Source organism: Papio anubis, chromosome 20, assembly GCF_008728515.1.
Source record: "Papio anubis isolate 15944 chromosome 20, Panubis1.0, whole genome shotgun sequence".
Classification (NCBI taxonomy): Eukaryota; Metazoa; Chordata; class Mammalia; order Primates; family Cercopithecidae; genus Papio; species Papio anubis.
Genome location: NC_044995.1, coordinates 16,178,013 through 16,193,652, shown reverse-complemented (window position 1 = coordinate 16,193,652; position 15,640 = coordinate 16,178,013). Strand labels below are relative to the sequence as shown.

Sequence of the window (15,640 nt, the reverse complement as noted above, 5' to 3'; positions counted from 1 at the left end):
GGAAGGACAGGTCAACAGATAAGGAGACCCCAGCGTCTGGCAAACTTGATTAACACATACTGAACACATGCATGTTCTGAGGGTGGATTCCCAATGTGCCAAGTACATAGCATATTTAGGACATGGGTTAGTCAACCAAGCACAGCTTTTCCCTCGTAGTGTGACAGCAGCCCAGGCTCCAGCCTAAGCCAGTGGTCAACTGGGCCCAGCATCGCAGAGCGAGTCACTGGGTGCCAGCCTGGAGCCCCCATTCCCCCCAGGGCCAGTCCAAGCCCCAGGCAGTGAGAGCAGGCTTGAAGCAGGACTGCTGAACAGTTCTATATTGAAACAGACAGAGGCAGCAGGGCCGAGGGCGGTCGCAGGGCCAGCGGGGTGCAGCCCCCGCTTCCTGCTGTCCCTCTGGCCAAGGAGCATGGGCCAGACTCCAAAGCTCTGCTGTGTTTAAGAGAAGTGTGCAGGCACGCACCGCACCGCAGACGGGGAATGGGAATTTCCAGATAACTATCTTTCTGTAAGAATAATTTGTGGGTTCGGGAGATGGCTCTGAGGAGCAGTTCAGGTTGGGAGGGGATGCCAGCTCAGCTAGTGCAGCCCTCAGTGATGGGCAGGGGTGGAATCACCATCAGTGGTGGCCGGTGACATGCTGGAGGAAACTGGTGGCCCCCCGGGGCGGACCATGCTGGTGGGAGCGGCGGGGTGGGAGCCCCTGAGCCCGTGGGCCCCTGACGCCCTCCAGGGTCCAGTCTGGCTCACTCAGCCATTCTCCGGGACAGCTGCTGGGGTCGAAGAGCTCAGGGTCTGGCCTCTGTGGGGGAAGAGGAGAGGGGCATCAGCCAAGCAGTGTTAGTGTGTGAATGTCTGCTGAGCCTCTGTCAGCTCCGCCCGATGAGGGTGAGCACGTGCTAGGGTCTTACCAGTGCTAGGCCTTTATCGCCTCTTTGCAGTGATGTGATGACAGCTCACTGCAGCCTCGACCTCCCTGGCTCAAGTGATCCTCCCACCTCAGCCTCCTGAGTAGCTGGGACTACAGATGCATGCCACCAAAACCAGCTAATATTTCTAATTCTTTGGTACAGACGGGATCTCACTATGTTGCCCAGGCTCTTTATCACTTCTTATAAGTAGATTACTGTGCTCTGAGTTTTTGTCACAGCCTGGAAATAGCTGAGCATGTGCTGAGCCTTACCATATCTTGACGGTATTAGGTGTGTACTGAGCCTCCTCACACCCTAATCATATCCTGAACATGGGTAAGTGTGTGCTGAGCCTCCTCACACCCCAATCGTAACCTGAGCATGGGTGAGTGTGTGCTGAGCCTCTTCACACCCTAATCATATCCTGCATGTGGGTTGAGTGTGCTGAGCCTCTTCACATCCTAATCTTATCCTAAGGTGGGTGAGTGTGTGCTGAGCCTCCTCACACCCTAATTGTATCCTAAATGCACCCGGCTCACCTCAGCCTCCATGGTCATGTTGTCAATGTTGGGCCCATCCCCATCTCGCTGCAGGATGGCGGGTGGCTCAGCAGAGGCCCCGAGATGCTCTCCTTCCTCCCAGCTGCTGCCCCGGCAGGGCCTGTCATCCTCAGGCGAGACCTGGCTCAGCCGGATGAGGTTGCTGAAGTTGGAGTCGGATTTGGAACCCGCAGGTGGCTTGCGGGCCTTGTGGCGGCCTGCCAGGCGGCTGCTATAGAAGGCCAGGATGGGCTCGGGGCCCGAGTCGGGCATGTGGCGGCCAGTGATGGCTGCCTTGAGGGGGGCCATCATGTCGGAGACCACATCGGTGCAGGTCTCACCCCACAGCCCATGCCCAGCCTCCTGCAGACTCAGGTCGTCCAGCTGGTCGATGGCTCTTTGCATACCTGGAGCCTTCTCCTCTCGGAAGAAGGGGCTGCTGCTGGCCACACTGCCCATGCCTGCAGCCTCCTTCTCCTCAGCCAGACGGTAGTAGGGGGTCCCATCTTCTGCAGCCACGACGGGCGCGGGGGGCTTGCCCTCCACCTGCAGCGAGAGGCGGTAGCTGCGCAGCGAGAGCTGGTAGTAGTGGGTGGTCTCGTGGGCATTGCGCAGCTGCTGCATGGACACAAAGGGGTGGCGCAGGGCAGCACTGGGGCTGATGCGTTCATGTGATTCCCAGGTCAGCATGCGTTTGATCAGCTCCACCATGCTCTTGAGGTCGGCATGCTCTGCCAGTGCCTCCCGGTCGGGGAAGGTCAGCCGACTGGCCACACTGCCACCATTCACTGTCTCGATCTGGTCCAAGGATTTGAGCATATACTTGCGGCGCTCCAGTGGGCGCACCTGGCGAGGCATGGAGAAGGGAGCAGGGTTGACCCTTGTGCAGGGCTAGGGCCCTGAGCACTCTTGCTGTGGCACCCACATGTAGCCCCAACTTCCAGGTCTGCCCATGATCTGCCTTGGAGCTCTCTGGCTGCTAGGAGGGCCACCCTGGATCTGTCACACCCGAGCTGCTCTAATCTAACCCAAAGCTTTCACTGGTCCAAGTTCCACCCCTCGCCCCAGACCTCCAGTCCACCCCAGCACCATGGGTGCAGCCCCTACCGGCAGCTAGCAGAGGGGCTGCCCAGAATCTCTAGTCCTCCCTGGAATCAAATCCAGGTCCCTCTTACTGCCACAGCTCCACGCTTGATCCCAGGCCTCCCGGTGGTAGAACCCAGACCCTTCTTGCTACACTAGTTTATGGAACTAGTTCCCTGCTATGGAACTGCCATCAACTTTTAGTCTCATCTGTGGTCCCATCCAGACCCTTCTTGCTGTGAAATCAAGACTTGTGACCTCAAACTCCTAGTCTCAGGCTCTTGCTGCACAGATTGGAGGGGCAAAGCCATAGAGGTAGCAAACTGGCTGCTGCCCCAAACCTCTAGACTCACCTGAGGTCTCAGAAATTTTTTTTTTTTTTTGGGACAGAGTTTCACTCTTGTCACCCAGGCTGGAGTGCAGTGGCACAATCTCGGCTCACTGCAACCTCTGCCTCCCAACTTCAAGCGATTCTCCTGCCTCAGCCTCCCAAGCAGCTGGAATTACAGGCGTCCACCACGATGCCCAGCTAATTTTTGTATTTTTAGTAGAGACAGAGTTTCACCATGTTGGCCAGGCTGGTCTCAGACTCCTGACCTCAGGTGATCCACCCGCCTCAGCCTCCCAAAGTGCTGGGATTACAGGTGTGAGCCACTGCGCCTGGTCTCAGATCCTTTTTTTTTTTTTTTTAAAAAACAGGATCTTGCTCTGTCGCCCAGACTGGAGTGTAGTGGTGCAATCACAGCTCACTGCAACCACCAACTCCTGGGTTCAAGTGATCGTCCCACCTCAGCCTCCCAAGTAGCTTGGAACTACAGGTGTGTGCCACCATGCCTGGCTAAATTTAAAAAATTTTTTTCTAGAGACGCAGTCTTGCTATGTCACCCAGGATGGCTTCAAGCGATCCTCCTACCTTGGCCCCACCAAAGTGCTCGGACTGCAGGTATAAGCCATTGCACCTGGCCTCTTTTGCAATTCTCACAGCCAGTCTCAGTCCTCATTTTTTCTCCGTGGTCTCATCCCTCTTGCCACACAAGTTGCTGACCCCAGAGCTGAAGCTGGCAGAGAAGCCGCCCCAATCTTCCTGTCACACTTGTAGTATGACCCAGATCCATCTTGCTAGAGCAGCCCTCACACCTGACTTCCAAACATCCAATTCTCCCTGCGGTGTCTCCCCCAGATCTATCTTGCTGAAGCAGCTGACGAGTCCCACCTTTGATCTCACCCAGCTCTTTCTTGCTGTGAAAATGCCCTAGGCTGACCCCTAAGTTCCAGTTCTCACTGAGATTCAGCCCAGAAATAATTTGTTTCAAATATTAAAAAAATATTTTTTTGGCTGGGCGCAGTGGCTCCTGCCTGTAATCCCAGCGCTTTGGGAGGCCGAGGCGGGTGGATCATGAGGTTAGGTATTTGAGACCAGCCTGGCCAACATGGTAAAACCCCATCTCTACTAAAAATACAAAAAATTAGCCGGGTGTGATGGCGAGTGCCTGTAGTCCCAGCTACTCGGGAGGCTCAGGCAGAAGAATCCCTTAAACCCGGGAGGCAGAGGTTGCAGGGAGCCAAGACTACGCCACTGCACTCCAGCCTGGGCAACAGATCGAGACTCCCTCTCAAAAAAAAAAAAAAAAAAAAAAAGAAAAAATTTCTTTTATTTTGTTTTTTATTCTTTTCACTCCATTCTTCTGGTCTGATAGATTTTTCTTTTATTTTTCTTTTTGAAACAGGGTCTTGCTCTATCACCCAGGCTCAAGTGCAGTGGCATGACCACAGCTCCTGTAGCCTGGATCTCCCAGGCTCAAGGAATTCTCCTGCCTCAGCCTCCCATGTATCTGGGACAACAGGCCCATACCACCACGCCCAGCTAATTTTTTTTTTCCACGTTTTATAAAGAGGAGGTCTCACTATGTTCCCTAGGCTAGTCTCAAACCCCTGGGCTCAAGGGGTCCTCCCACCACAGCCTCCCAAAGTGCTAGAATTACAGGTGTGAGCCACGTCGCCCATCCTAGATTTTTTTTCATGTAACAGCCCCCACACTGACTGCCCTCACCCAACTTCTCCCTTACCTTCGTCTCGGCCAGGTAGTCAGCCGAGGACTTGAGCTGCCAGGGGTTGGCGGCGTCAGGGTGGGGGTTGCGCTTAAAGAAGTGGTGGGCCTTGCGGGCGGCATGCAGCAGGTGCGGCTTGGGGAGGCCCTGGGTTTCGCAGATGTAGCGCACCTGGTCGTACTCGTTGTTGCCGGGGTAGAGGGGCCAGCCCAGGTGCAGCTCAGCCATGACACAGCCCAGGGACCACACGTCCACCTTCTCGCAGAAGGGCAGCCCCAGCAGGATCTCGGGGGCCCGGTAGAAGCGCGACTGGATGTATGGCTCCTTCACGTAGCGCACCTCGCTGAAAATGCTGGCAGAGCCGAAGTCAATCACCTGTCGGGTGGAGAAGAGGGCGAGTGGGCAGGTCAAGTGCAGGGACAGCCCAGCCGGGCCACCCCTGGCATCCCTCACCTGGCATATTCCTGCATCTGCTATTTGACTCTGGCCGTCTCTGGGTCTGTGACTCTTTAGTCGCTTTGTTGGTTTTTGTTTGTTTGAGACAGAGTCTGGCTCTTGTTGCCCAGTCTGGAGCGCAATGGCACTATCTCGGCACACTGCAACCTCCACTTCCCCGGTTCAAGCGATTCTCATGCCTCAGTCTCCTGAGTAGCTGGGATTACAGGCGCCCGCCCCCACGCCTGGCTAATTTTTTGTATTTTTAGTAGAGTTGAGATTTCACTATGTTGGCCAGGCTGGTCTCGAACTCTTGACCTCAGGTGACCCACATGCCTCGGACTCCCAAAATGCTGGGACTACAGGCGTGAGCCACTGTGCCCAGCCTTTCTTGTTGTTTTTTGTTTGTTTGTTTGTTTGTTTGTTTTTTGAGACTGAGTCCCACTCTGTTGCCCAGGTTGGAGTACAGTGGCACAATCTAGGCTCACTGCAACCTCTACCTCCTGGGTTCGAGTGATTCTCCTGCCTCAGCCTCCCCAGTAGCTGGGTCTACAGGTGCACACCACCATGCCCTGCTAATTTTTGTATTTTTAGTAAAGACAGGGTTTCACCATGTTGGCCAGACTGATCTCGAACTCCTGACCTCAGATGATCCACCTGCCTCAGCCTCCCTAGCTGGAATTACAGGCATGAGCCACCTCACTCAGCTGTGGTCATAGTTCTTACGTCGCTATCTCTGTCTCTTCCAGTCTTTGTGTCTGGTTCGAGTGACTGACTCTGTCTCTGTTTCTCTCCACTAGAACTATGCATAGGAGGATTAGGACCCTACTCTTCCTCTTGTACCCCACACCTTGTCCATCAGCCAACAGATCTAGAATCTGCTCGCTCTGCATGCCATCTGCAGCCCCCACCCTGGTCCTATCCCACATCCTCTCCAACCTAGACTGACACAGGGGCCTCCTCGCTGGTCTCCCTGCTCCTCTCCTCTGCCCCCTAGTCTGTCTCTCACATGCATCCAGGGGTACCCTGTGGTCGCCTGGGATAGATTGGGTCCTCCCCTGCTCACAGTCACATCCTGTGACAAAAGCCAAGGTCCTCACCGTGGCCCACAGGTCTCCAACGTCTGCTCTGTCACCTCTCTGCCACATCTCCCACTGTCCCCGTCACTCACCCTCCTCCAGCCACAAGGGCCTCCTCACTATTCCTTGAATAAATCAGACATTCCCAGCTCAGGGTTTTGCACTGGCTATTCCTTCTGTCTGAAATGCTCTTCCCTGCATGAACACAGGGCTCCCTGCCTCACCTCCTTCAGGTCTTTACTCAAATGTCATGTTTCTATCAAAAGCAGAAAGGGAGGATAAAAAAAATGATCACCTTCTCAGTGAGGCTTCCCCTAATCATTCTGTTAAAGCATCAGCCCCCACCCTTCCTATCCCTCTGCCAGGCCCCTGTTTTTCCTTTTTTCTTTTTTTTTTTTTTTGAGATGAAGATTTTTGAGACAGAGTTTTGCTCATCACCCAGGCTGGAGTGCAATGGTGCAATCTTGGCTCACCGCAACCTCCGCCTCCCAGGTTCAAGTGATTCTCCTGCCTCAGCCTCCCAAGTAGCTGGGATTACATGCGCTTGCCACCACGCTCAGCTAATTTTTACATTTTTAGTAGAGACGGGGTTTCGCCATGATGGCCAGGTTGGTCTCAAACTCCTGACTGCAGGTGATCCACTCGCCTCGGCCTCCCAAAGTGCTGGGATTACAGTCGTGAGCCACCGCACCCAGCCCCACCATCGCTCTTAATGCCATTTCACACACTATATCTTTTAATTTTTTATTTTAATTTTATTTTTAATTATTTATTTTTTGTGATGGAGTCTCGCTCTGTCGGCCACGCTGGAGAGCAGTGGTGTGATCTTGGCTCACTACAACCTCCACCTACTGGGTTCAAGCGATTCTCCTGCCTCAGCCTCCGAGTCGCTGGAATTACAAGCACTAATCTTTTGCATTTTTGGTAGAGATGGGCGGGGTTTCACCATGTTAGCCAGGCTGGTCTCAAACTCCTGACTCAGGTGATCTGCCTGCCTCGGCCTCCCAGAGTGTTGGGATTACAGGCGTGAGACACTGCACCCAGCCCTTTTTTTTCTTTTTAGAGACAGGGTCTTGCTTTATCACCCAGGCTGGAGTGCAGTGACTCCATCATAGCTCACTGCTGCCGCGAACTGCAGGGCTCATGAGATCCTCCCGCCTCAGCCTCCTGAATAGCTGGGACCGCAGGCACACACCACCATACCCAGCTAATTTTTTAACTTTTTGTAGAGATAGAGATGGGTCTCACTATGTTGCCCAGGATGGTCTTAAGCTCCTGGGCTCAAGTGATCCTCCTGCCTCAGCCTCCCAACATGCTGGGATTATAGGCATGAGGCCCCGCACCTGGCCCTAGTCTACTTCCTTATCAAGTTCAGCATTTCTCTCCCCAGCTAGGATGTCAGTCCCACAAGGGCAAAGATTATATCCACTTTGTTCAATACCATATCCCTAGATGCCTAGAACAGTACCTGGCACACAGCAGGGGCTCAGTAAATAATGAGTGAATGAATGAATGAATGTATGGGCTTTGTAATCCTTCATTCTATTTCCATCTCTTGTTTGTATCTCTCTGTCTCTCTTTTGAGACAGTGGCTCACCCTGTCACCCAAGCTGAAGTACAGTTGCGTGATCTCGGCTCAAGGCAACCTCCACCTTCCAGGTTCAAGCGATTCTCCTGCCTCAGCTTCCCAAGTGGCTGGGACTACAGGCACATGCCACCATGCCCGGCTAATTTTTGTATTTTCAGTAGAGATGGGTTTTCACCATGTTACCCAGGCTGGTCTTGAACTCCTAGGCTCCAGCAATCCTCCCACCTCGGCCTCCCAAAGTCCTGAGATTCCAGGCATGAGCCACTGTGCCTGGCCATTTGTACCTCTCTTGTTCTTTCTTTGCATCTACCTCTCCATCACTTGCCTGTCTCTTGTCTCTCAGTGTCTCTCTCTCTTTCCATCTCTGTCTCTGTGTCGTCCACTAGGAAGACACCTCCCTGAAGTCCAGGTCTTCTTCTGTCTTCCTCATCAGGCACTGTTCACACCTGTCACAGGCCTTTGGCACATGACAGGTGCTTTGACCAACAGCTGCAGAACCAACGCCGCGAATCGCCCAAAGCCTTTGTATCTCCCCATGCCTCTGGTGGAGCTGTCTGTCATTTTCACTCTGAATCTCCGTGACTCTCTCTTGGCCTAAGTTTCTTTTTCTTTTTCCTTTTCAGATGGTTTCACTCTTTTGTCCAAGCTGGAGTGCAGTGGCGTGATCTCGGCTCACTGCAACCTCCACCCCCACCCGGGTTCAAGCGATTGTCCTGCATCAGCCTCCCAAGTAGCTGGGATTACAGGTGCACCCCACCACACCTGGCTAATTTTTGTATTTTTAGTAGAGACGGGATTTCACCATGTTGGACAGGCTAATCTTGAACTTCTGACCTCAGTTGATCCACCCGCCCTAGCCTCCCAAAGTGCTGGGATTACAGGCTCAGGCCACCACACCTGGCCAGCCTCAGTTTCCTTCTCTGAGTTTTTCTGCTTTTCATTCAGCCATTTCTCACTTTTTTTTTTTTTTTTTTTTTGGTGAGACAGAGTTGAGCTCTGTCGCCCAGGCTGGAGTGCAGTGGCGTGATCTCAGCTCACTGCAAAACCTCCGCCTCCCATGTTCAAGTGAGTCCCCTGCCTCTGCCCCCCAATTAACTGGGATTCCAGGGTATGTGCCACCATGCCTGGCTAATTTTCTTTTTTTTTTTTTTTTTTTTTTTTTTTGAGACGGAGTCTCGCTCTGTCACCCAGGCTGGAGTGCAGTGGCGTATCCTCGGCTCACTGCAACCTCCGCCTCCCAGGTTCAAGTGATTCTCCTGCCTCAGCCTCTGGAGTAGCTGGGACTACAGGCACCTGACGCCACGCCCGGCTAATTTTTATACTTTTAGCAGAGACGAGGTTTCACCATATTGGTCAGGCTGGTCTTGAACTCCTGACCTCAGGTGATCCACCTGCCTCGGTCTCCCACAAGTGTTGGGATTACAGGCATGAGCCACCGCCCAGCCATCTCTCACATTTTACTTGCAGAAAGCAGTATCATGAAATGGTTATTAATTGCAGTTCTGATCCCAGAGTGCCAGGGTGTCAGTACCCAAGAGGCTAAGTGACCGTGGGTACTTAATCCATATTTATGGAATTCATTCATTTATTCATTCATTCATTCATTCCACAGAGACAGTGGGGGTGATAATGCTGGTCAGGTGCTATGGATCTGTCCTGTCTGTCCTCTGCTGTGTTTGTAGAAGTCCCTGCTTTCCTGGGTCTCTGACCTTCCACCTCTTGGGGCAGAATAATCCACCTTTTTCTGTCTCTGTGTCTCTGTATCTCTGGCAAGCATTCATTTAGCACTGGCTCCATGACTGCAGTGCTGGGAGATGTCAGGGACACAGTGATGACTAAGTCAGCCCCAGCCTTGCCCTCAGGGTGCCCCTGGTTCAGACCCATCCAGACAGTATCAAACTCAAAAGCAGACAGAGGACTGGGCGTGGTGGCTCACACTTGTAATTCTAGCACTTTGGGAGGCCAAGGTGGGCAGATTGCTTGAGCTCAGGACTTTGAGACCAGCCTGGACAACATGATGAAATCCCATTTCTACCAAAAAATACAAAAGTTGGCCAGGCGGGTGGTCACGCCTGTAATCCCAGCACTTTGGGAGGCTGAGGTGGGTGGATCACCTGAGGTCAGGAGTTCGAGACCAGCCTGACCAACATGGTAAAACCCCGTCTCTACTAAAAATACAAAAATTAGCCAGGTGTGGTGGCAGATGCCTGTAATCCCAGCTACTCGGGAGGCTGAGGCAGGAGAATTGCTTGAATGTGGGAGGCGGAGGTTGCAGTGAGCTGAGATTGTGCCACTGCACTCCCCCCTGGGTAACAAGAGTGGAACTCCGTCTCAAAAAAAAAAAAAAAAAAAAAATGTTAGCTGGGTACGGGTGGCGGGCACCTGTAATCCCAGCTACTCAGGAAGCTGAGGCAGGAGAATCGCTTGAACCTGGGAGGAGGAGGCAGTGGGCCAAGATCATGCCATTGCACTCTAGCCTGGGTGACAAGAGCAAGAGCAAGACTCCATCTCAAAAAAGAAAAAAAAAATACAAAAATTAGCTGGGCATGGTGGTGCATGCCTGTAGTCCCAGCTCCTCGGGAGGCTGGGGCAGGAGGACCACTTGAGCCCAGGAGGCGGAGGTTGCAGTGAGCCGAGAAGGTGCCATGGCACTGTAGCCTGGGCGAAAGAGCCAGACCCTGTCTCAAAAAAAAAAAAAAGCGGACAGAGGGGTCAGCACCAGGGGCCTGTGACAGTATGGAGGAGATGCCTCTGTGTGTCCAGCACAAGGCCAGACCCAAAGCAGGCATTCAGTAAATGTTTATTCATCGACAAACTGACCATGATGAGTAATACACATGCTTCCAGTTGCTCGGACCAACAGGCTTTTGTCCCCCTCTACTCCTCTCTCGCCCTGTCACCCTTCATGTAAGATCCATCAACAAATCCTCTTGTCTCTAGCTCCGAAATCTACCCAGAATCCACCCAAGTCTCCTGCTGCCACTGCCCTGACTCTGGTCCCAATTGCCACATCTCCCACCTGGACTAGCACAGTCACCCCTCTGCCTTCCTGCTCCTGCCCAACCCACCCCTGTCTGCTCCCCTTATGCAGCCAGAGAAACAAGGCTTAGGCTTGTTTCTCTGAGTCAGACCGAGTCCTCCTCTGCTTAGATTCCTCCTGTGGCTCCATCTTCCTCGGAATAAAACCAAAATCCGTGCTGTGACCAACAAGGCCCTGCATGCCTGGCCACATCACCTCCTTGGACTCATTTCTTCCCTCTTCACCTCATTCATTCTGCTTCAGCCACACAGGCCTCCCTGGTGTTCTTCAAATGCATACAATTGGCACACTCCTTGATATGGTTTGGCTCTGTGTCCCTGCGCAAACCTCATCTCTAAATGTCACCAAAGGAACCTGGTGGGAGGTGATTGGGTCCTGAAGGCAGTTTCCCCTATGCTGTTCTCATGATAGTGAGTTCTCATGAGATCTGATGGTTTAAAAGTGGCAGCTTCTCCTGCACGCTCTCTCTCCTGCCGCCATGTAAGACATGCCTTGCTTCCCCTTCACCTTCCGCCATGATTGTAAGTTTCCTGAGTCCTCTCTAGCCATAAGGAACTGTGAGTCAATTAAACCTTTTCTTTATTTATAAATTACCCAGTCTCAGGTAGTTTGTTTGTTGGTTGGTTGGTTTGCTTTTGAGATGGAGTCTCACTCTGTTGCCCAGGCTAGAGGGCAGTGGCACCATCTTGGCTCACTGCAACCTCCACCTCTGTGTTCAAGTGATTCTCCTGTCTCAGCCTCCCGAGTAGCTGGGACTACAGACGTGTGCCACCACGCCCAACTAATTTTTGTATTATTAGTAAAGATGGGGTTTCACCATGTTAGCCAGGCTGGTCTCGAACCCCTGACCTCAAGTGATCCACCCACCTTGGCCTCCCAAAGTGCTGGAATTATAGGTGTGAGCCACTGTGCCCAGCCTACAGGTAGTTCTTTATAGTAGCGTGAGAACAGACTCCTACCTCAGGGCCTTTGCACTGGCTGTTACCTCTGCCTGGATGCTCTGTCTCCAGATGGCTACACAGCTTTCTCCCTCCTTCAGGATTTCCCTCAAAGTTACCTTCTCAGTGAGGCCTAGCTGACCACCATGTCTAAAAGCTCAGTCAGCACCACCCATCTCTATGAACACCCAGCATCCACTTCCTCCCTGCTTCTCACTTGCTTATCATATTTCACTCATTTATCTTGGTGACCCTCTGTCTCCCACTAGAATGTCAGCCCCACAAGGACAGGACCAGGCCAGAGAAGCTGAGCTGAGAATGGAGCAGGACAGGGAGACCTCAGGGCCTGGAAGGGAACAGGGGAGACCTCAGGTCTGGGACAGAGAAGACATCAGAATTGGGACAAGAAGATAGGGAGGATTTGGGGGCCAGGAGCAAGGCAGAGCAGAGCCATTATGGACAGGACCCTGGGAAGACCTCAGGCCCCAGAGGTAGACAAGAGAAATCTTAGTGTCTGAAGAGACTGGGCACAGTGGCTCCTGCCTGTAATCTCAGTGATTTGGGAAGCTGAGGCAGGAGGATTGCGTGAGCCAAGGAGTTCAAGACCAGCCTGGACAACATAGCAAGGCCTCGTTTCTACACACACACACACAAAATTTAATTCGCCAGGCACAGTGGTGTGTGCTTATAGTCCCAGCTAATTGGAAGGCTGAAGCGGGAGGATCGCTTGAGCTCAGGAGTTTAAGGCTGCAGTGAGCAGTGAGCTGTGATTGTACCACTGCACTCCAGCCTGGGCAACAGAGCAAGACCTTGTCTCTGAAACTAAATAAATAAATATCTTAAAATTTTAAAAAGTAGGCTGGGCACAGTGGCTCACGCCTGTAATCCCAGCACTTTTGGAGGCCGAGGCGGGGGGATCATTTGAGGTCAGGAGTTCAAGACCAGCCTGGCCAGCATGGTGAAACCCCATCTCCAATAAGTACCAAAAAAATTAGCTGGGCAGCATGGTGGCGCATCCCTGTAATCCCAGTTACTCGGGAGGCTGAGGCAGGAGAATCACTTGAACCCATTTGAACCAGGAGGCAGAGGTTGCAGTGAGCTGAGATTGTGCCACTGCACTCAAGCCTGGGCAACAGAATGAAAGTCCGTCTCACACACACAAACACACACACACACACACACACCCCATCCAGGGCTGGAAGAAGCTGAGAAAAAGACAAGGAACTAGGGACACAGCCACCCTAGACGGCTCCTACTCACCTTGACCCTGAAGGGGCAGCGGGTCTGGTCCACCAGCATGATATTCTCAGGCTTGAGATCAGCGTGGATGATCGCCAGCTCCTTGAGCCGGGCCAGGGCTCTGAGCACCTGCAGGGTGACTGTGCGGATGTGGCGGGCAGGGAGGGGCGCGAAGTTGTTCTCCTTCTGGAACTCAAAAAGGTTTTGCTCCAGCAGCTCGAAGACCAGGTAGAACTTGAGGGCGTCGTGGAAGAACTCGAGGAAGCGGATGACGTGGGCTTCCTCAGGGTCCAGGCCTCGCATGCAGTGCAGCAGCTTCAGCTCGTTCTTGATGATGCGGTTGCGGTAGGCGTCGTTCTTGAGGATCTTGATGGCCACCATCTCGCCCGTGCTCCGCCGCCAGCCCTTGGCTACCTCCCCGAAGGTCCCCTTGCCCAAGACCTCGATGATGTCGTAGCAGTCGGTCTCCGACTGGATGGTAGCCATGGTGCCCCCGCTGCCAGACACCGCCCTGCCCAGGCCCCTGCGCCACTGGCTCTGCCGCCCAGGCCTCCCGCCTGGCCGCCGACACAGCAGGCCCCCCAGTGGGGGAAAGAGAACCGCACTCGTGCCTCCTCCTACGAGGTTGGCCCCTGCTTCCTTGGCACCCCCAAATCCCCAGGCCACACTGTCAGTCTGCCAGGGGCTGCGCCCCTCCCCAAAAGCCCTCCTGGCTTGGGATGAGGGGCCCCAGGCCCCACTGAATGGGTTCCAGCGCTGTTGAGTGGCTCTGGTTCTGTTGTTGGAGACCTGAGCCCTGGCTGGAGTGGGGGTGGGGTGCCAGGCTGGGCCCCCCCTCCCCCGCCCAGTCGTGGAACCTTGCAAAGACCAAACAGGTGAAGTGTTGACAGAGGGGAGTCTAATCGTGGGCCTTGGTCATACAGGAACGGGGATAAGGCAGGAGCGAGGAAAGGTGGGCTTGTTGAGCTTGGGAGATGTGATGTGTGGGTGTCTGTGTTCAGAAAACTCCTGTCCCAGCCTGTGACTGCTGTGGCATGAGGGATAAAAGGCCCTGAACGCCAGGCTAAGGAGTTTGGACTCTGTTCTGAGGGCCCTGGGGAGCCACAGAAGGGCTTTGAGCAGGGGAGGGCAGGGTCAGATATGAGTGTCAGAAAGTTACTGTATGAAAAAGGATAGGTTGGAGCGGGTAACAGTGGAAGCCCCAAGCCAGGGAAAGAGCCCAGGACAGGGCACGGATGGGAGAGGTCAGGGAGGGCAGGGCGAGGCCAGTGAATGAGACACTCCCAAGGCCAGAAGGAGCAGCCGTGAGACTGACAGGTTGGGGGAAAGGCGGGAGCTGTCTAAGACCAGGCCCAAGGCTCTGGCGTGCAGAGGCAGTCCCTGAGAAATGGACATGGATAAGGAGCAGCTTGGGGGAGATGTTGAGGCCAAATTAGAAAATGTATTTATTTTTGGCTGGGTGCGGTGGGTCACATCTGTAATCCCAGCACTTTGGGAGGCTGAGGAGGGCGGATCATGAGGTCAGGAGATCGAGACCATCCTGGCTAACATGGTGAAACCCTGTCTCTACTAAAAATACTAAAAATTAGCCGGGCGTAGTGGTGGGTGCCTGTAGTGCCAGCTACTCGGGAGACTGAGGCAGAAGAACAGCTTGAACCCAGGAGGTGGAGCTTGCAGTGAGCCAAGATCGCACCACTGCACTCCAGCCTGGGTGACACAGCAAGACTCAGTCTCAAAAAAAAAAAAAAAAAAAAAAAAAAGTGTTTATTTTTATTTATCTTTTAATTTTTTGTAGAAATGGGGTCTCACCATGTTGTCCAGGCTGGTCTCAAATGATCCTCCTGGCCTCAAGTGATCCTCCTGCCTCAACCTTCCAAAGTGCTGGGATTGTAGGCATGAGCCACCACTCCAGCCAAATTAGAATATTTAACATTGGGCCGGGCTCAAGTGGCTCATGCCTGTAATCCCAGCACTTTGGGAGGCCGAGGCAGGTGGATCACCTGAGGTCGGGAGTTCCAGACCAGCCTGACCAACATGGAGAAACCCCGTCTCTACTAAAAATACAAAAGTAGCCAGGTGTGGTGGCGCATGCCTGTAGTCCCAGCTACTCAGGAGGCTGAGGCAGGAGAATCACTTTAACCCCGGAGGTGGAGGTTGCGGTGAGCCAAGATCGCACCATTGCACTCCAGCCTGGGCAACAAGAGGGAAACTCCGTCTCAAAAAAAAAAAAAAAAAAAGTAAAAGAAAACTTAACATCAAAACATTTAAACAAGGATGAAGTGCTTTAGAAGTCTTATCTGATCCTTACAACATACAAAGTAGGGATTTTATGGAAGAGAAAATCAAAGTACAAAGAAGTTTTTAAAGTGCCTGGCCAGGAGCGGTGGCTCACGCCTGTAATCCCAGCACTTTGAGAGACCAAGGCGGGCAGATCACCCGAGGTCAAGAGTTTGAGACCAGCCTGGCTAACATGACGAAACCCCATCTCCACTAAAAATACAAAAATTAGCTGAGCATGGTGGTGCACACCTGTAGTCCCAGCTACTCTGGAGGCTGTTGTCAGGAGGCTGAGGTATGAGAATCGCTTGAACCTGGGAGGCGGAGGTTGCAGCGAGCCAAGATTGCACCACTGCACTCCAGCATGGGCGACAGAGTGAGACTCTGTCTCAAAAAGTTAAAATAAATACATAAAAAATAAAATAAAATGCCTAAGGTCACCCAAGTGACTGCCAGAAAC

General features: G+C 53.1%; 1 protein-coding gene across 1 annotated transcript; it reads right to left on the bottom strand.

Annotated features, from left to right (window-relative positions):
* Positions 1 to 305: 305 nt before the first annotated feature.
* Positions 306 to 13,717, bottom strand: HIPK4 (homeodomain interacting protein kinase 4). The gene is made up of 4 exons (XM_003915541.4): positions 12,925 to 13,717; positions 4,603 to 4,959; positions 1,454 to 2,299; positions 306 to 805 (listed from the first exon to the last, which is right to left on the bottom strand). Exons 1-4 carry the CDS (start codon positions 13,387 to 13,389, stop codon positions 623 to 625), a joined length of 1,851 nt encoding a protein of 616 aa, XP_003915590.1. The 5' UTR covers positions 13,390 to 13,717; the 3' UTR covers positions 306 to 622.
* Positions 13,718 to 15,640: the final 1,923 nt, after the last annotated feature.